The following is a 20149-nucleotide window of genomic DNA, read 5'->3' on the forward strand; positions in this document are numbered from 1 at the left end:
AGCGGCACGGCGGGAGGTGAGCTGGGGGGTGGAGCGGCCGCTGAGGGGGGGGATGAGCTGGCCAGGGACAGGGCCGTCAGTGAGGTGGGGATGGAAGCCCTTTTGCAGAGCTGGGTGAGGTTGAGGCCTTCCATGCTGCCACTTGTGACGCGGGTCTCCAACTCCTCCGCGCGGAGCTCAGTGGACTCTTTCTCCTCTTGGATCATCCTGTGGGAGCAGCAGAGCTCAGGGCACACAGCTCCCCACCTTTCTGGGGAGTCATCTCACACCACTCACCCACGGGATCTCCCTACCCCAGGGAAATGCACCTTGGGGTTCTGACTCAAGACTCCGATCATCAGGAATGGCAGCAAAATCCATCAGGATACACATAAGCCAGAGCTGAGACACACCAGACTTCTTTAAATATTCATGGGGGACTTTTTCTAAAAATAATAATCCTTTCTGAGCCAGCACTGGAGCATCTGAGGGACAGGGACCCACATGTAGGAAGGACCAAGCCCTGTGGCTGGATATCCTGGAGCCATTTTCCCATCTGGAGCTGGACCAAGACCTCTACTGTAGGGTCTCAGAGCCTCCTCCCACTGCCTGGCAGCTTGTTGCTCCCGCAGAGACATTTCAGAGCAAGGCAGGGGGGTGTCTGGCCATGGTCCACTACCTGATCTCCTCATTGATGGCATCCAGCTGCTCCTGGAGCATCATGGCCAAGGTCTGGGCATCCGAGTGCCCACCAGGAGAGAGCACATCCATGGAGCTGAAGTCCTCATCCACATCAGAGATCTCAGGGTCACTGTCGAAGGCGTGAGGCCCCGCGGCCAGGATGCTGCCTGCCTGGGCCTGCTCCCAGTCCTAGAGGAACAAGGTCTACTGGTCCCACATGGCACTCCCTTGTCTCCAAAAGCCAAACTGGAGGTCTCCACACAACAGTCACACCTCAGCAAAACCCCAGTGGGGAAACCCTTCCTACCATGTCACCCACATCCACGCACCAGGTTAAAGAAATCACCCCATGTCCCCAAATCAGGGACAGGTGAGACCGGCATGCAAGGCAGGAGGAGACCCCAATTCCAACTCTGACCCCGTGCAGGCATGAGGATGGATTACCTTGGCTGGCTCCTCTCGCCGGGTGGCGAATCGGCCCTTCTGTGCCCGAGGCAGGCCCGGGGCTGTCCCAAAGGGCTCAGTGGGGGCATGGACCACGGTGCTTAGAGGGAAGCGCAGGTCTGTGGTGCTGCCCATGTGTGACCTGGGGAGAAAGAGTCCTGCTGGGGACATGGAAGGAAGGAGCACCATGGAAAGATGCCCCTGTCCCTGGGCTGCTCCCCTTGCAGACCAGGCTAGCTCAGGACAGAGGAGGATGAGCCCACTATGGGACACCCACCCCAGCGATGCCTGCCTGCTCTGCAGGAAATGATGCAAAACCAGGCTCCGGAAAAAGATGCCCCATTGCCCCACACTGGCCCTGGACTCACAGACTGTAGGGAAGTTCAGCCCTGGACCGAAATCACCCTACGCAGTGGGTCAGCTGTGAACCCGTGGGCTGAACAGTCCCCTCCTGTCCTCCCCTCTCGAGAACACCTTGCACCTCCCAACACATATTGCATGTCTTGTGCCCGTCTTCTCCACCCCCATGGAACAGAACAGGAGCCAGGAGGGAGCTTTTCTCCTTCTTATGTTTTCTTCAACATTTGCAGTTGAAGATTAGTAAAATCACATTTGAAACGGATCTTCCAGGTGTGGGGATATGAGCACTGGGATCTCCCAGCAGAAATCGTCTGGGACTTCGTCTGCCTCCTCCATGCTCAGGCTGGTGCTTGTGAGCAGGACCCCATGCCTGGCAGAGCAACGCAGTGGCTGCTGTGGGCACTGGGTCACTTTTTGCTGCTCGTGGTACTCATTGCATATCTCCACATTGCCCGTCTGCTCCTCCCGGCCCTGAAGACACAACCATGCAGCTGAGCAAAGCGCCTTCCCAGAGCACCGAGTCGTTACTCCCTGTACGCATTGCCGCAGGAGGCATGCGGGCTTCTGATTTCAGGTGACAAAAGCAGTTGTCTGAGGCAGATCGGTGTTTTCCCCCAGAGTGGGTCTGGTTTGCGGTGGAGATACAGATCCAGCCTCCCCACCCCAGCATCCTACCCAGCCCAGACAAAACCGCTAACACGAGCAGCTTGGTTTGGCGTCAGCTTGGTGTTTGCAGACAAAGGCACAACCCAAGTTTCAAGGGGATTTAAGCTGCGGAGCCACGGACAAGCTGCTCCGGAGCTAAAAACAGATAAAGGCGCCTTAGACAAAAGCTGACATTTCAGCTGGGGGATTATTCTGGCCTCTGTAACTCAAGCTTTCTGCTGATTTCTCCTCCAAGAAATTTAAAAAAATTGTCCATCCTGTTCCTACAGACCCATATGAGGTCCCACACATGCTCCAGACACTCCTCTGGCACTCAGTTGTCCGTTATCCTCACAAGCTCTTCCTCACCCTCCCCATTTCTTCTCTCCACGACAGATAAGGGGCCTCCACACCCTGCCCTCTCTGCCACAGCTGCTGGCAGATTTGACGCCAGTTACACTGGCTCCTTTCCATCTTTTCCAACCTTCCTGAGAGGTGAATTTTCTCCACTGGCACTCACTCTCACTGATCCCACACTGCCTCTAACCCACGTTGAAAGTGCCCAGGAGAGCATGTGGTCTCCCAGGTGTCTGCAGCACCGCGGTGGGGTGCACGTTGTGCTAACACCCTCCTTTTCTGACCCCCTGGTTTCTGGCAGCGGTGCTGGGTACCCCAATCAGTGCTGACGGCTGAGACCCGACAGATTCACCTCCCCTCCTGGTGTGCTGGGCGGTGACCTCCCCATCTCCCAGCTGACTTTAAATGAAAGGGTGTGGGAGCACATTGTAGGAGGGGAAAAAATGGGGGGTACATTCTCCTTTGCTTGCAACACCACAAAAGAGTCCTCCCTTTCCACCAGCCTACACCCAGCACACCACAGGCGGAAAGGCATTTGGTGAATATCCAGCTTTCACAGAAAATTAAGCCTAAATGTAGAAAAAGAAATGATGCTCAGGAGTTTTTTTGCCCTTAGAAGAGCATATTTTCAGCCATCCTGTTGGGCTCTGCTATTCTCAGCAGTCTGTGCCACACCCCAGCACAAATCCATGGGGGACAGCACAACTGGAGCTGACCCTGCTGCAATGAACCACCCTGCAGCCCTGCACTGGGGCTTGGTGACCCCAGAAATGCCTGGTGCCAACATCATTTTGGGACCCTAAAAGCAAAATGTCCCAAAGCTGTGGGTGCAGGATGAAAGCAGAGGGCGCACAGGCTGGCAGGGTTTTGGCTGGCAGCCCTTACCTCGCATGCACACTCTCCACGAACGTCCCACTTCTGGTCTTGAGCTGATCAACCTCCAGCCGCAGTTTGTCGATCTCATCGGACAATCGTCGCTGTTCAGGGCGAGAAAAGAGGCAGGCAGAGGTTGATTTCACTCTGAAGAGCAGCAGGTTTGGCACAATGCACATCCTTAGCTATTCCCAGGTTTATATTCCCTTTAAAAATCCCATCCCAGGTTTAAAGCACCTTTGACACACCGGGCAAGAAACAGCTCATGCAGGCAACAGTGAATGACGATGCAGGGGCGATGCCGTGAAGGGAGGGAGTGATGATGAGCCAGAGAGACACACACACAAGTGTGTTCGAAGCGATGCTGGTTTGAGAGATGGAGGAAAATCCGTCCCACTGGTTGTTCTGGTTTTGCTCCAGGCTGCACGTGCCTTGGCAAAGGGCTGGCAGTGAGGGACCCGCTAGTCACATTTGATGCTGGCCCTGTCCCTCCTGCTGCCAGCCCAGTCCTCATCGTGAACCTGTGCCTGCACATCGGGAACCTCTGTCTCCACTAAGTGGCTGGGCTGTGCTGTGGGAGATGCGAAGGGGAGGCTGCAGGCAGGGGAGACAGGATCCTCCAGGCACATCAGGATCCAGTCCTGTGGGCAAACAGGCTGATCCGGGGGGGGGCAACATGCAGGCAGTCCCATGCAAATCTCCGAGCTTTGCCTCTGCTGGGAGCTGAGCAGCTGTGGCTGGGAAGCATGAGCGATGTCCGCACATCCTCGCCACAGGCAGGGAGTATCTGGGAGAGCAAAGCCCTCGGCAAAGGGGAAAGCAGCCCACAATGCCCCCAGCTATGCATCAGACATAGGGCACATCCCAAAAAGTCACGTTGCTTCAAAAAGCTACAATCCTCCAGCATTCCAGCACAGGCCAACATGGACTCGTGTGGCAGAAGCTACTTAGATGTTTTATCCAAGAACAGGGGAGGTGTGAAGACCTACAGGGCCTTCTGCAAGCTGGGCATGGAGCAGATCTCCCCCACACTTCCAGTGAGGGGTTTGAGAAAGCTTTGGGGGAGAAGGAGACATGGCTGCCGCAGGAACCAAGGACTGCTGGGGTAAACCCTCCTCTAGACACATGGGCAAAGCCCCCCGGCCTTGCTGCTGTCCTCAGCAGGGGTCAGGGATGGATGAGCATGATGGAAATATGGAGACAGGACTGAACGTGCCTGTTAGGGAACCGAACCAGGGGTCTCCAGGGAGGTGGGTGGCAGCTTCCATCCAGCCACTGTGTGGGTTAGTTTGTGGCCTCCTGCTGCTGGGCGCTTTGGTATCCCAGCTCCTCCGAAACTAGGGTATTTTAGAGGCGCGACTGCCACTAGCCAGGGGTTAGGAGTGAGGACGCGCAGTCACTAGGGCAGGCTTGCTGCAGCGGCATTTACCTTGTCGTGCTGGTGTTCCTCTATCTGCTTTTGGGTATTTTCCAGCTCTTGTAACAATGTGTTCTTTGAAAAATGAAACAAAAGGGAACAAAAACAGGAGAGAAAAAGAGAGCCCGTTTAGAAAACAGCCATGCGACCTCCCAGGAATGGCCAGTGTGGAATTGCTGCATGGACAGTGTGACGGACACCTGGCAGGAGGGACAGGAATGGCTCCCTGTTCCTTCACCTACCTGCCTGCAAACCACTCTTTGCAAACCTCTTGCTCCTCAAGCAGGGCTGCCATAGCTCCAGTCCTGCACCACACCAGGGCTGGGGAACAGCCATGGAGGGCAAGTGGCGATTAGAGATTTGATGGTCAGGGCTTGAAGATTAGGAAATGCGTCTGAGAGGAGATCAACCCCTTGAACAGCTGCATCAAGGGCAAAAATGTCCCTAAGTTAGGGAATAGGCAGGGGGAAAAGAAGATGTGTTTGCAACTGCCTGACCCACTACTCTGTTCTGGGAGATGCTGGAGCCAAACAGGATCATTTTTGCCTGTGGAAGACCTGAAAAAACTCTCTGGGTGAGCCAGCGCTGGTAGCAGGCTGGGGAGCAGACGATGCCCCTTCACAAGATGCCACTGCTCTGGTCCATGTTCTTTGCTGGGGTGGGAATTTGGACTCATTCTGGGTGAGCCAGTGCTGGCAGCAGGCTGGGGAGCAGATGATGCCCCTTCACAAGATGCCACCGCTCTGGTCCATGTTGTTTGCTGGGGTGGGAATTTGGACTCAGCCCCATGTGTTGGGTCCTGCTCTTTATCCAGAGCCACTCAGACCAACTGCTGAATGACTGGACATGCTGCACAGCCAGAGCTGGTTGTGGACAGGAGGTGCAGAGCAGCAGGGGAGACAGACCCAGTCCTGGAGGCATCAGCAACTCCTCTGTGCTCTGACCTGCTAAGGGGAGTCTGGTCCCTGCAGGAACCCAGAGGTGAATTATCAAGTCCTGACCTCTCACTGGGCATTGTGAGGTTAATTCTTGCTCTGATCCACCTGCTCTCCCAACTAATTGCATCCCTGCTGGGGCAGCAGCAGCTCCAGTTGGCTCCTCAAAGGAAAGCCCTGTTCCCCAGGTGGAGTGGGAGCTGAGAGGCAGATCATGGACTCTGCCCTGACTTGGAGAAGGCAGATCATTCCAGGCTGAGGGACAGGAAGGTTTCAAGGAAGCATATGGAGGGGATGGGCAGGTGGGAGAGGATGATCGCTACGTTTTCTCCTGCAAAATGCAGCAGGGTTTTCTGCTACAGCTGGGCGCAGGCTGCACCAGAAGAGACACAGGGAAGCAAGGGAACGGAGCAGGACAAATCCTGCTGCTGTTGGAAGGGAAAGGTGGTGCAGAGTTGGTCTTACCAGGCAAGGGCTGGCTGGAGGTGAAGGTGCGATGCAGAGCACGCTTCCCTGCACTCCCACCAGCCCCAGCACCAGATGGGCATCCTGCATGGAATCATTTCTCCATCCCTGCACAGGTACTTCCAAACCCTTGTGCTGTGGCTGGCCGAGGCTCTGCGCCGGAGGGGCTGCAGACTCCCAATCCCCCAAGAGGACCCCCTACCCCCTAGCCACTACCTTCTCCTCCAAGGCTGCCATCCTCTCCTTGAGGTGCAGCTGCAGCCGCTCATTGGACTCGCTCAGCAGACGGTCCACGGTGTCCGAGAGACGCTTGTTGTGCTCCTCGTTCATCTTCTCCCGCTGGCGGGCCTGCAACGGCAAACAGCAACTGCCCCGTCAGATCCACCAGGCCTGGTCCCCCTGTCCCGAGGGGCTCAGTGCCCTCCATCTGGCCCCGCTGCTGGTGTCAGAGCCAGCTTTGGGTGAGAAATCCACCCCTTACAGCACAGACTGGACACTCTGTCCTCCAGAGAGGACAGGATCCAAAGATATCCTGCCTGCCTGCCCCTCAGGAAAGCTTCACCTGTACATCTGCCAGGGACAGATACACTGGGGGCACATTCCAGGCCTCAAGGGGTGTGGATCCTCTGGATTTTCAAAGGTCGCTCCAAATGTCTGCCCTAGGCTAATACAACCAGGGCATACGCTGTCATGCCATCTGGGTGACCTGAGAAATGGGTATCACAACCTCCTGTGTGGACAGCACCAGCCACTGGCAAAGGTGCACAGCAGGGATTGTGTGTCCCCTGACACAATGGATATGTCCCTGCCTTCTTGAGGGGCAGCACCCTTTGCTCCCAGCACCCTTCAGTCTCATCCTGTTGCTGATCCAGGCTGGAGGGAAGAGCAGCTGGAGTTTCCCCCTCCACCCTGCACTTGGGTTCCCAGCTTGCCCCAGGAGGTGATGCTGGGAGAGGAGTGGGTGTGACACACTAACAGCAAGACTTGGATGCTTGGGAGAGGGGGAAATCACAGCAGAGTGTCATGAGCTGCTGGATGACTCTAGACGAAGAGATTAACCAGACCCCTCTCCCCATTCTGCTTCAGAGACACCAGTGACCCCATCCTTCATGGTGTGGCCACCATGGCAAGGTGGAGCCAAGGCCGGATCAGGACCTGCAAGGACTCCCTGGTCCAGGCTGAGCAGAGCTTACCCTGGCAAGCTCCTGGTTCTTCTCCTCTAGCTGGCTCTCCAGCTGCCGGAGGTGCTCCTCAATGCTCCCGTGCCTCTCTTCTGCCTGGGAAAAGCAGAGCAGCCCTCTCGGATGATGCTCCCCAAAACCATGAGGGCCATCCTGCACTCCTTACCCCACCCCTGCCTCTACATCCTTTCTTGGGATGCAGCACTCTCTCCCACAGCCTGCATCCTTGTCATGGTTCACACTGTGACATGAGCCCAAAACAGCCCTGCTAGCAAGGTGATGGGAGATGGAGGTGCTCCGTGAGCGACTGGCACCCATTCTAGCAAGAAGGGGGCCATATCCACAACTCCCTCCAGGCCTGCACCCTCCCAGGTCCAGTCTGGGTCCTTCCTCTTCCTCCTCATCCCAGAGTGGTCCCAGTACAATCTGAAGGCTACTCAGATTGATAGGGGCATCTCTACCTTGGAGAAAGGAGCTGAGGGAAGGGAGAAAGCCCCACACATGCAGGACACATCAGGAGCTTTAGAAACTGTGCATTCTCCCTGCAGCCACGGGAGACGCAGAGGACAGCAAGGCTCAGGGGCTGGGAGGCACCCCAGGGTGCCTTGGGCCTTCCAGGGGCTCCATTGCTGCAGTGGGGCAGCCAGATCTGTCTCTTCCCCAGCTTCTGTGCTCTCTCCTGTCCCAGCTGTCCCCAAGTACCCCGCACACTTGCCTTGGTGAGCGCGGCGATGCGCTGGGCCAGCTCTGCTTCCACCTCAGGCAGCGTCTCTGCCTTCCGCATCGTCTGCTGCAGCTTCTGCTCCGCCAGCTCCAGCAGCTCCTGCAGATGCCGGGCTTTCTCCTCACACTGTGGGACGGGACAGGGTGGGTGCCTGGCACCGAGGATTGTCTGTTGTCCCTTCCCCAGCACCTGCTTCTCCCTTCAGAGTCCCTAGGGTGGCAAGGAGTCTTTGGGTCCAAGCGTTGTTACCTGTCGGTGCAGGGACTCCTTGTTGGCCAGCTCGCTTTCCAGCTTGTCATTGAGGTCATGGATGGAGGTGGCTTCTCGCTGGGCTGCCAGGTAGCGTTTCTCCAGTGTGGTGATCCTTTCCTCCATGTCCTCTTTCTGAGCCAGGGCCTGGGGAAGTGATGGGGCTGTGACATCCCGATCTGTGATCACCAATTTGGGAATAACTGGGCCACCCAGCTCCTGCGAACCTGGGATACCCTCAGGTTCGAGCATGCAAGGAAAACCCTGCTCTGCACGGGAATGAGGGACAGCAGAGTGGGAGATGAATAAAGGGAGAGTCAGGCAATCACAGAAAAACCTTCTATCATGGACACAGCTCACTGCCCCAGGGCTGCAGCACACCAGGGTATCTCAGTGTCTGCTTATAACCTCAGGGAGTCCTGCAAATGGACTTGGGACAATCTCCCAAAGGCAGTTGTCTCTGGGGGAACACTGGCCTTCACCCTTCATACAAGAGGGGTTACAATCCCTTCCCAGCCCAGAGCATGTGGAAGTTGCTGTGAATGTCTCTGCAACTGCAACAGGCTTGGCAGTGCGAGAGGGCAGTGGCTAACCTCTCGGAGGTCCCTCTGGTACTTGCTGCTCATCTCCTCCGATTTGATCAGATCCTTCCTGGCGGTGCCCAGATCCTCCTCCAGCTCGGCGACGCTGGCAGCCAACGCAGAGATGCGCTCCTTGGCCTGGACCACTTCGAAATTCTGCTTCTCCAGGAGCTCCTGCAGCTCCACCACCCGCCCTGCCTCATCGTCCGGGTGGACAGAGCCATTGGAGAGCCGCTGCAAGGCAGCAGAGAGGGAGGCGGATGCAAGGCTGCCCCAAAGCATGGGCTGGCATTGCCTGCAGCTACACAGTGGGGGAATATGGCCCTGTAGGAACCCAGGGAGGTGGTGGGGAGTGGGGATGTGGGGTTCTGGGACCCCCTGTCAACAGTCTCTGCTAGCCAGGGATGTGGCTTCTGACAGGCACAATGGAATAGGAATGGCTAGGAGAGCCCATAGGAGCATCCGAGCAGGAGCACGAATTCCCCTCCACTCAGAAATGGCCTGTATTCACTGGGAAGGGCATTTCCCGGCAGGCTGGACCCAGGAGAGAGGGGAAAAAAGTTTTCAGCACTCTGGAGCCAGTGAAAAGGGGGTTGGAGAAACGACGGCCTTGGTGAGCATGGTCAGAGCAGGGGTTTCTGGGGCTCTCACCTTCCAGGGAAGCTTCTGTGCCGGCTCCTTGGGCTCCCTCTCATCCCGCTCACCCGCCGGGGCCTCCTGCGCAGCGCCTTGCTGCAGAGCCGCCACCTGCATGACAACAGGACTTCATGAACGAGAGAAAGCAGATGAGATGAGCTGGTCCGGCCGTGGTGAGGCCAGCCCTGGTGCACCTGGGTCTGTAAGTAGCTTCCTGCTGGCTTCCTCCACCGTCATGTTCAGCTGGGGGACACTGGAGGGATGGGTGAAGAAGCGAGGGGAGGGCAGAGGTGCTGTGAAGGCTCAGCATGGATGGAGGATGAAGCCACATGGACAGAGTGGTGCTTGCTACAGGCACGACAAAAGCCTGAGTCCCAGCAGAAAGGTTTTCCTGGTGAGGCCTCAGAACCCTGAGCATCCCAGGACTCCTTCCCAACTCATTTCCCTAGTTTGCAGCCAGACAGACTCCAAACCCAGTGCAGATATAGCCAGGAGGAGCAGGGGATGAACAATGCCATGACACCCTGCTCTGCCAGGGGAAGATGGGGAGAGGTCCCTGAAAGGTGACCGAAGGCCAGGCACAGCCTTCCCACTGAATGCAGCAAAGTACGGCAAGACACATCCTGGGAACTGGAAAGAGGAGCAAAATTTGGCCAGGCCGAGGCTATAAGGATGGCTCTTTCCTCTTGGCAGTGGTGGCTGAGCACAAACTTCAGGAAGGAAAGCGTGGTTCAGCATCTCCCACATGAACAGGGCTGAAAGTTGGGGACAGAGGAGTCCCCACACCAGGGCCCGAGCAGGGAAGGAAATGGGGGATGCAAGATGGGGTGCTGGGAGCAGCAAGGTTTGGGTACCTGCTGAGGCAGGGGAAATGCCAACAAGCAAAGTCCCTCTCAGCCCCCGCTGCATGATTCAAGTTCAGGTTGCTTTTGTCAGTAAGATGAACATCAAACAGCAAAACAACCCTGAGACAAAAGTTTTCAGGATGCAAGGTTTCCTTAAATACAGGCAAGCCTGTAAATAGCAATTTTAGAATAAAAGCCTTATATTAAACATACCCAAACACCACTTCTCCAATCCGCATGATCATTTGAGGGGAGTATTTCAGCAAATTCAACATGAACTCAAAAATGTAACGCGGAGCAGTCCCAGCTCAGCAGGCGCCCCAGCAAGGGCCCAGGGCAGGCTGCCAAATACCTCTTACCTGCCGATGAGCATCCACGAGCTGCTCCTCCAAGGTTGCCACTCGCTCCAAAGCTGCTCGCAAGCGTTCCCTGACCTGCAGTCATGCGAGGTAACAGGAAAAGCCATTATTTATCCGTGATGAGGGTGCCCAGGATCTAGGCAAGCTCCCATCCCCTTCTGTCTGGCTGACACACAGGCTCAGTTGGATTCACATCCAGGGCACAGGCTCAGGGATGCTCCAGTCCATTGCAAAAGCATGTTGGAGGGGAACAGCCCAGAACAAACTGATTCTTGCAGGACACCCATGGCCAGGGCAGCCTTAAGATGTCTTTTGGCAGAGCAAGGAGCTGCTCAAGGCAAATGAAGCAGGAGGAACAGTATGAGTTGTAATGCAAAGATTGAACCAAGGTGCCAAATGCCAGCGCTCACCACTATCACAGGAGTGACCCAGGAAAGCAAGATCCCCATCCCAAATAGCCTCAAACCCTCAGAATCCACTCGGCAGCCCCAGTGACTCCTAAAATGAGGGTGATGCAGCTTTTGGATACCCAAGACCTTCCTTTTTAGGGACCCCATGTCATCACCCAGATTAACAACAACAAATGGCATCCAGTGGGATGGAGGAAGAGGGTTGGGAGAAGGTCAGGTCTGAGCAGGGGATACTCATGGAGTGAGCCAGGAGAGAGGTCCCAGCAGCCTGTCTCACCTTTTCATCTAGTGCCTTGTGATGCTCAAAGAGTGACTTGAGTGCCTTGAGCACCTCAACCTCACTGGAAACCCCGGATGGCGACTGGGCCTGACGCTTGACCACGGTCATCCTCAGGGACCGCTCATGCCTCGACACCAGGCACTCCAGGTGCTCCAGCAAGAGCTGCAAGAGGGCAAGCATGAGGCTTTCACCACAGCCGGGGTTGGTGATGCCGATATCGGCCCAGGAGCCTGCAGTGTCACACATTTCTGGGAACTGAAAGCCAGACAGCTGGTTTTATAAGCTTACCCGGGTGTTATTGCGCTCAGCTTTCAGCTCCGAGATCTCCTCTTCCCTCTCCAGGAGCTGTTCCCGACATGCACTGAGCTCCCGCGTCAGCGTTGCAAACTCCTGCAGAAATCAGAGCATGGCCATGAGCAGGGAGAGAGGGATGGAGATGGAGCCAGTGTCCCGGCCCCACTGCTGGGTACTCTAGACCAGAGCATTTCCATCCAAACTCAACCAGTGAGAGATGGGGATGGCAAGGGGAACACTGAGAAATCAGCGGAGAAGCACAGTCAGGAGGTGATCTGTTCCTGGCTTCCCTCAGTGCTTTGGACAAGGAAGAACACAGCGTCCCAGTATTTATCCATTTGGCTTGAGGTCCAACAACACAAGAAACTGCTCTACAGCTCCAGAGGTGCTCAACAGAATTTAAAGCATCCTAATAAAGGCCACCAGCATGCTCCCATCCCCACCAGATGCAACCCAGCAGAGCACCCACCTTAGAGCATCCCATCCAGCTCAAACTCACAGCAAAGCCACAGCCAGACATGACAGGTCCCCTGGCCCCACACCAGCCTCTGCCATGGCCTCAGGACCTGCCACCATCCAAAATCACCTTTCTAAACAGCAAGATCTGCCCCAGTCTGGTATGTGGGGCCCCATCAAGCTTCTTGTGGGGCACCAAGCCAAGAATCCCAGCTGAGAGAGATGGGGCACAGCAGGAGAGGTGTCAGGTGCCCCCAGCCCTTGCTGCAGTCAGTGCTCACTCCGGGGAGGTGACAGCCAGCAAGGAAGAGCCGTGCACAGAGAGAGGCCAAAGCAGAGCTGCAAAGCCTGCACATCTTTTGGGATATGGTGGGCTGCCCAGAAACAGACCAATCGCACTTGTGACTGTGTTGGAGGGGAAAGAAAACCCACCATGAAGCTGCTAGGATGCAGGAGAGTTCATTTTCCTTTAAAAAGTGAAAATCCAGCACTCAGTTAATCCCAGGAGCACCCTCCCATTGCTCCCAGTTGTTCTTTCCGTCGCCAAGAGGTGCCAGGATTAAGCAACATTTTGCAGCTGGCATTTTCTGGGGTGAAAAATGCAAATGAGGATGTGCTTCATGAACTGACACCAGTTTCACAGTGTTGTTGAGAAGAACTTAAAAAGGAAAAGGGTTTCAGAAGAAGCTGAGAAGGATTTGATTGAGCATTAACAAACCAAATTTTGACTGGGGGCTGAGAGTGGTTTTCCATCATGAAATTCTCATTCATTTTAATTTCCAAGTTAAACAAATAAAAACCCTTCAAACTGCAAAACGCTGAAGCTGAATCAAATGCTTTGCTCAGCTCAAAGCAAAACCCCTTGCAACAGCTGATGTTCCTCCAAGAAATCAAGAGCTTTGTAATCTCTGTGCCAACTGGATTTTCCCTCTCCCTTCCCACCCCAAACTGCTTGCACTGCTGTGGTTTCTAGCCTGGGTTTGGTGGGGACGCTGGTGTTACCGGTGATGCCGAGACCCCACTGCCAGACAGGACCTGAGCATGCTACAATGCGGAGGAAGAGAACGAATGATTGCAGCGGTCAAGTCAGTCATCATCCCTGTGAACAGCTGCTTTTCTGCCCATCACCATGCCGCAGGGCTGCTGCCACCCAGCATCCTCACCACAGCATCATTTCAGGGCCTGAATCCCTGCTGCTCCTTTCCAGCCCCACTCCTGCCCCATCGCTTCCCCAGGGACCACTTCATCCCTGGGGTCATCCCTGTCCCCATCAGTTGTCCCCCAAATTGGTCTCAGCCCCCCAAACCTCCATCACCAGCCCCAGGCACACCCCACGCTTGCTGCACTCAGACCATCCCACAGCCCCCGAAGCCCAGAGCATCCCACTGCAGATCACTGTGCCAGCCAAGCCTTTCCCGGAGCCGTGCTCTTCCCGGCAGTGGGGATTAAGGGCTGGCACAGCACAGCAGCACACGCGTGTGTGTGCGCACCACTGCGTTATGCAAGCTCTGCGTGCAGGAGTGAGTTGCTCGTGATCATCCCCATGGATTATAGCAGGGCTGGGAATGCTGATGAGCAGAAAACATGGGAGAGCAGCAGCGAGACGTGCCAGATTAGGTGCCCGTGCACTGCTAGCTGCTGCAGATTTAGGGATGTGTCACTGCCCCTGTCCCTCATTATGGCAGGAGACAGGCAGCAAGGCTTAAGGAGCTTGTGAAAAGCATCCTCACAGCCACGATGGCCCCAGGAATATCCTTCTGCAGCCCAAGCTACAATGGCAGGTGACACACTGGCTGTGGACTCTCAGCACCAGGGCAGGGGCCCTGTGGATCCAACCTCCCAGATCTGCAAAGGGTGGAAAGCTCTTGCTCTGCCACTTAGCTGGGAGGGGAAGCTGGGGCTACGGATGTGGATGCTCTCTCCACTGGGTGAGCAGGGCTATGTGCAGCATGGGATGACTGGGACAAGGCACTGGAGGCAGCAAGGGAAGAGGGATGTCATGCTGGGGACAGTGATCACCAGCACTCAGGCCTCCTCACCCTGCGCTGCCTGCACTGCCCGCCTGGCTGGCCGAACTGTACAGATTGCACCCACAATCTGGCTTTCATCCTGAAAGGCAAGGAGATTAAAAGAGGGAAAATCCACTGCAGAGAGATGGGCAGCCCCACCCCAGCCAGCGCCTGCAATTCGTGGGTCAGCGGGTCAAAGTGTGGCAGTGGCTGCACTCCTGGGCATAGCACAAAGTTCCTGCCCCCCACCCAGACCCCAGGGTTCTCCTCTCCAAGCCCTAAAAAAATGCCTGGCTGGATCCTGCGTGCCCCAGCAAGGCTGCCAGGTCAGGAGCATCCCAAGGCAAACAAGAGATCACGATAACTTTCCTTCCTTGGGGAATGGCTGCAAAAAGGAGCATTTACCACCAAAGATAGCAACACTCCTGCAGCGAGATGGACAGCAGTAGGGGTTAGCTGAGTACATGGGCTGGGGGCACTTGCAAGCCTGATTTTGATGCTTTGGGAGCAGAAATATAGAAATAAATCACTTCAGCACCTGCCTGTAGCTACCCCGATCAGCCGCAGCTGTGCTAGACTTCTGCCCTGGCTCTGCCACCTCGGTTCTGGGCCACTGGTGGGTACCAGGTGAGTTTGGGGACCATGAGGACAAGTTGTCCCCAGCTCCCAGCTGCAGTGCCACACAGGAGCATAGCTTTCACCCCCACCTGCAGGTATGCCATTGCCCAAAGTCCCAGGGAAGTGTCGATAAAGAGGATCTGGATAATTTTCCTCTGCCCTGGCCAGGAGTCTTCCAGGAGATGCAGAGGTGTCTGCCCCGGCACTGATAAGCTCTCAAACTAAGCAGGGACACCTATAAACAGATTAGAAAGTGAAGGAGAGGTGCCTGATCTTCTATCAAAGGATAAGACGCAGCCCTAGGAGTCCTTGGGAGCCCTGCGGGAAGCCCAACAGCCCAGGAAGTGGCTAATTTGGATTAAAACCAAACCAGCATGGGCTGGTTAAGAGCCAGGGCAGGAAGAAGCAGCATGGACAGATGCTATTTTCACCGTTGGAGCAGGGAGTGAGACCCAGAACAGCACACAAGGTATTGACACAGGGCGTTTTGGCTCAGGGCTTGGATTTTCAGTCAGCACCAGGCATATTTGGGGTTCAGGGTCTTCCTCCTTGGCTGCATCAGTGGTGAAAGCTGAGGGAAGAGCTGGAGGGAGGCCAGAAACCAGCTACATGGAGACAGCTGGAAAGGCAAGGAGAGGTTGAGGAAGCTCAGGGGGTGAAGTCTCATAGTATGAAAAAGCTGAATTGCAGAAGTCCTCAGCCCAGAGCCATCTTCTGCCTTTCCCCGTGCCATCCGCAGCACAGAGAGGGATGCAGTGAGACTGCTCCAAAGCAAGAATTCCCCTGTTTGTGGCAGAAGTGTGGCCACCGCTCCTGAGCCTCAGGAACAAACTGGCTCCAGTTGTGGGATTAATGGCATTTGAAAGTCCCTGATGGGAGTGATTGCTCCTGATGGGCCAGTGTGACGGAAGGTGATGTGGGAAGAATGCCCACACGGAGAAATCAGCACTGCTGACTCAGCACGTGAGGGATCCATCCGTTTGTCCACACTGGGAGTTGGCAGACCCATCACCTCAGTCCCTCCTTGCTGTCCCTGGAGCAGGGCAGAATTACAAGAAAGCCCCAAGACTGTCGCGGGGACAAACACAACCCTGGCAGTGCGTAGCACAGGATTACAGAGATGGTTTCGACCAGGGCTTCGACCATCACCCACCCTCAGCGCAGAGCAGTGCGGTGGCACATCCTAGACCTCAGCACCATGACTCTGCAGGGACCATCCATGGGGAATTGGTATCCTCCCCTCCCAACATGTGGTCACAATGTGTATTTCTAACCAGGATTGCTCCAGAAAGAGCATTCTGCAGCCAAGCAAGCAGGAATCCAACATCTCAAGACTCTGGTCTTCTGGGAGGGTGGCCAGCTCCAAGGGTTCAGTGCTGAACCATCGGACCATCATCCTTCCCCAAAATCTTGAGACACTTCAAAGGTCTCACCCAGTGGGTATTTTCCTCCAGTTTGGAGCTGCTGGAGTTCCTATTTTCATGCTGCTTTTTGCAAGTGGTAACTCTAGATATATTTTTAAGCTAAAACGGGGGGAATTTGGGGTGATAACACCAGAACCCTCCACAGCTTCTGGGGGGACTCCAGGGAGCTTAGGGAGTCTTAGGGGGTCTGACCACCCCAAGAAGCTGCAAAAAGCAGCAAAGACACAGCAGAGCAGGGCCTGGAAGGAAGAACTGTGGGAGGGTTCCGTGACCATCGGTAGCCCTCAGCACAGCAGCCCATGTGAAATGTGGGAGCCTTTTCTCCCCTGACACAGCTGGGGACATAGACTCCTGCCAAACCCGCAGGCCCTGGCAGGGCAGGAAGAAGTGCCATCCCACGTAGGACCCTGCCCGCACTGGGAACACATCTGAATATACCTGGAGTCCTGCATGTTGCATCTCTGGGCACCTACGCCCAGGATAGCAGAGAATGAGCTAAGCTGAGCAGCCAGGCAGGTGGGAGCAATTGTGCCAGGGCCCCGGGGGGCTGCTGAGAGCACCCAGACCCTGCCCAGGGCTTGGCCCTCAGCTGCACACCCCTTGTGCAAGCAGGGAGGGCAGAGGGATTGGAGCCGAGAGCTTTCAGCCCGATTAAGTCGCGTTCAGCGCTCCCACATGAATAAATAAATCATGTAAGAAGCATTAAGGCAGCTTAGTTTCCCCGGGAAATCACCCTGGAGTTCTGCCTTTTGGGGTCTGAGGGATGCCCCCATGGATTAGGGGGGGAGCAGCTTGTCCACGTGGCAGCCAAGTCCTACAAAAGCAAGGGGGAGTGGGAGCTACAGGCAGGAGCATCCCTGGAGCATCCCTGCCTGCCCCATGCAGGGTTTTGTCCCAGACACAAAAATTTCCTGTTTGCCCCATCAATGGCTCTGCCAGCACTCTGGATCCCATGCTGACACAGCGGCATCCAGCTGCCACTGTGCCCTGAACACAGGCAGAGTGCCACGTCCTCCAGCCACCATCTACCCAATCCTCTCAGGCAGCACGTCCTCGCGGCAGCCAGCCCTTGGCTCTTCAGTGACACTGGAAGGGCTGCCAGACTCATGGATGGCCACCAGTGGGGTGACCAACTCTGCCCCAAAGGAAGGGTTTCTTCAAGCAACCCAGCATGAATCCCATCCCAATGGTGTCTGACACGCTGCAATAAGCCCCTGGGCAAAAGGGCCCACAGAGAAGGAGGGAGAGGATGGGACAGACCCATGGAAAGCCCACACACAGCACTCCAGGGAAGAGACCCACCACATCCCACTTACCTGGTACATGCACATGCTGGGATTAATCCCATTGGGCAGGTGAGTGCCTCTGGGTTTGCTCCCCACGTTCATGCTGAGCCCTCATCTCCCACGAGGGTGGCCGGTGCAGCCTCGAGGGCAAGCGGCACAGTGGGCACCAGGGGCCGCCGTGCCCGTGTGCAGAGCCCCCCTGCCCGCACAGGGACAGACAGGGCAGCGGGAGGCAGCGGGAGCTCCGGGAAATTCCCCATCTGCTGCCCACCCTAATCACATCCCTCACCAGGCTGCAGGGAGCCGGAGGCAGCCCCAGTGGGAGTAGGGCACCCAGCGAGCTCGTGGGTGCCGAGCTGCCACCAAGCCCCTTTGCGCTGACCCGGTTTGCTCCGTCTGCCAAGGCACCGAGGACCCTTTATTGGAGCAGGAGCGGAGACTAAATCCGCGCAGTCCCTTAATCCGAGGCGGCAGCAGCAGGGCGGGCAATGCGCGCTCGGGGTGACCTGGCTTGCTCTCTCCAGTGCATGCTGGCTGGGGAGGTGGAAGCAAAGGGGACACGAGCCCCCGGCACGTGTGAGGCGGTGGTGGCCCTGTCTGCACCCAACACTTGGGCACGTCTCAGTGCCTCACTGAGGACAGGGAGCAATTTATCCACAGGGACCCCAGGAGCTCCCAGGGAAGCACTGTTGGGTTTTTTGCTTGCAGCAGCCCAGGCAGAACCAGGACCAGCTCAGTTCTGTGCACCGGGACATGGGCTGCCTTCCTCCCAAGCTGATTTCCCCCATCCAGAGTGGAGGAGGGACACAGAGGTGGCCGACCAACAGCACAAGCTCTGTCCTGCCTTGTGCCACCAGTTTTGATCCATTGGTCATTTCCCATCTCCCTAGGGTGCCCCAAACCCCAGCGCCCAGGCAAGGAGGTTGTAAGGTCTCAGCACAGTCAGAATGGATATAAATGTTCCAAGCCTCCTGCTTCCCCTGGCTGCTGGGCTCCTCCCACATCACAGCCACAATGGAACAGTGCAAAAGGCCCCCAAATCCTGCCTCCCCAAGTCCAGGCCCTGGGACACTGTGTGCTGCCCCACAGGACCCCACAGGGAAGGTGGGCAGTTCGGATCCACCCCATGCAGCACTAAGATGCTGATCAACCCCCATCCTCTTCTGACCTGAGCATCTTTCTTTGTGAAGTCCAAGCTCAAGTCCAGGTCTCTCGAGTACGTGGAGTGGGTCCTGCAGGTGGAGGAGCCAGGAGCAGAGCCACAACAGAAAGACCAGTGGAGCCATGGCAAGCCCCATTCCCCCGTGCCCTGGGCTGCTTGCTGAGCACAGACCTCTGTCCGCCTCCTTGCCTGTTCCCGGTCTGCTCCAGCTCAGGAGCTGGGTCCATTCCAGCTCCATCCCAATCCCTACTCTGCACCCCGCTCTTTCTTCAGCATCCCCTCTCAAGATCAAGCTTGAGACAAAGAAAGTTTCATCACCCCATCAGGTGATGGGGCGGATGGGAAGGAGCCCTCCCAGCGAGGGGAGGGGGGCTTCCCTCCAGCAGTGGGGAAAGAACATGGTTAATGTTCCTGTTTGGGGAATCTCTAAGTGCCAGAATGAACTCATGAAACCGAGGACTTCCCAACATCCAAAGAAGCCAGCTGTAGGCACCAAGCCAGATCTGCTACCCAAAAGGTGCTCTCTGCTCCCCGAGCACTGGTCAGTGCCAATGGCCGGGTACGGGATCTGTGTCTGCCTTGCTGTCACTCTGAGGTGTCCTCAGGAAGGGTTTGCCCCTTCTTCATACCCATTTCCCTGTGCAACCAGGGGATCTGCAGTCCCACACCTCCCCGCATGGACTCACAGACTGATGTGGGGTACAGAGAAGAAGGGGAGATGTCCAAGCTGGTTGTGGCTACACAAGAGAGAACCTACCAGTTTTACTACTGACACAAGGAGCAACCCAGGTGGTGCAATGACCGCTATCACCCCCAAGGTCAACCTTCCTAAAGGGGTGAGCTAAAAATCACATCCAAGCGGCTCATCACCTTCATATGCCTCAACGACGGCTCTTGCTCATCCCAGGGCCAAATCCTTACCTGTGGGAGGGCTGAGTTGAGCTGCCTCTGGAGCTGGTCACGCTCCCGCAGGGTCTCCTGCAAGCGGCTCTGGGTGACAGAGAGTGTCTCGCGGGTCTCCCGCAGGGTGTCCAGCAGCTTGTCCCTCTCATCCAGCATGTTCACCATCAGCTGCTCAAAGTCGGCGTCCGCCTCGGAGCCCTGGGGGGGACCCAGAGGGTCCCCCTCGCTTATGGTGGGCATCACCTCGCACATCATGGCGGGGTGCAATGGGTAGGTGAGAGTCCTGAAGGTACTCGGTGGGGCGGGCGGTGGGAGCTGTTGAGCCACACAGCCCTGATCACATGGCTACAGGCTCCCGTGGGTCAGGGGAGCCAGCATGGGAGGAGGCAATGGGGTGGCAAAGGTGTGGAGAATCCCCCATCCTTCCTACTTGGGTGCTAAGCAGAAGCTGGCATCACTCTGGTGCAGATGAAGGGACGTCCTTGGCACTGACAAAGCCCTCACAGTCTTGTATTCCCCCGCCCAGCTGCTTGTCAGTGCCAGGGCCCCTTGCGTCACCTCTCTAATACTTTTCCG

General features: G+C 56.3%; 1 protein-coding gene across 1 annotated transcript in view; it reads right to left on the bottom strand.

Annotated features, from left to right (window-relative positions):
• Positions 1–19828, bottom strand: part of LOC104513208 (liprin-alpha-4-like) — a 30116-nt gene extending 10288 nt beyond the window's left edge. The window contains 15 exon segments of the mRNA XM_010156486.1: positions 1–53; positions 56–207; positions 659–849; positions 1105–1246; positions 3352–3443; positions 6373–6504; positions 7350–7429; positions 8049–8187; positions 8311–8457; positions 8904–9125; positions 9543–9638; positions 10732–10806; positions 11419–11583; positions 11710–11811; positions 19592–19828. The exon segment at positions 1–53 is cut by the window's left edge and continues 4 nt beyond it. Coding sequence (XP_010154788.1) covers positions 1–53; positions 56–207; positions 659–849; positions 1105–1246; positions 3352–3443; positions 6373–6504; positions 7350–7429; positions 8049–8187; positions 8311–8457; positions 8904–9125; positions 9543–9638; positions 10732–10806; positions 11419–11583; positions 11710–11811; positions 19592–19828 — 2025 coding nt within the window.
• Between the last annotated feature and the right edge of the window lie 321 nt (positions 19829–20149).

This window comes from Eurypyga helias, unplaced genomic scaffold, assembly GCF_000690775.1.
Source record: "Eurypyga helias isolate BGI_N326 unplaced genomic scaffold, ASM69077v1 scaffold3898, whole genome shotgun sequence".
Taxonomy (NCBI): Eukaryota; Metazoa; Chordata; class Aves; order Eurypygiformes; family Eurypygidae; genus Eurypyga; species Eurypyga helias.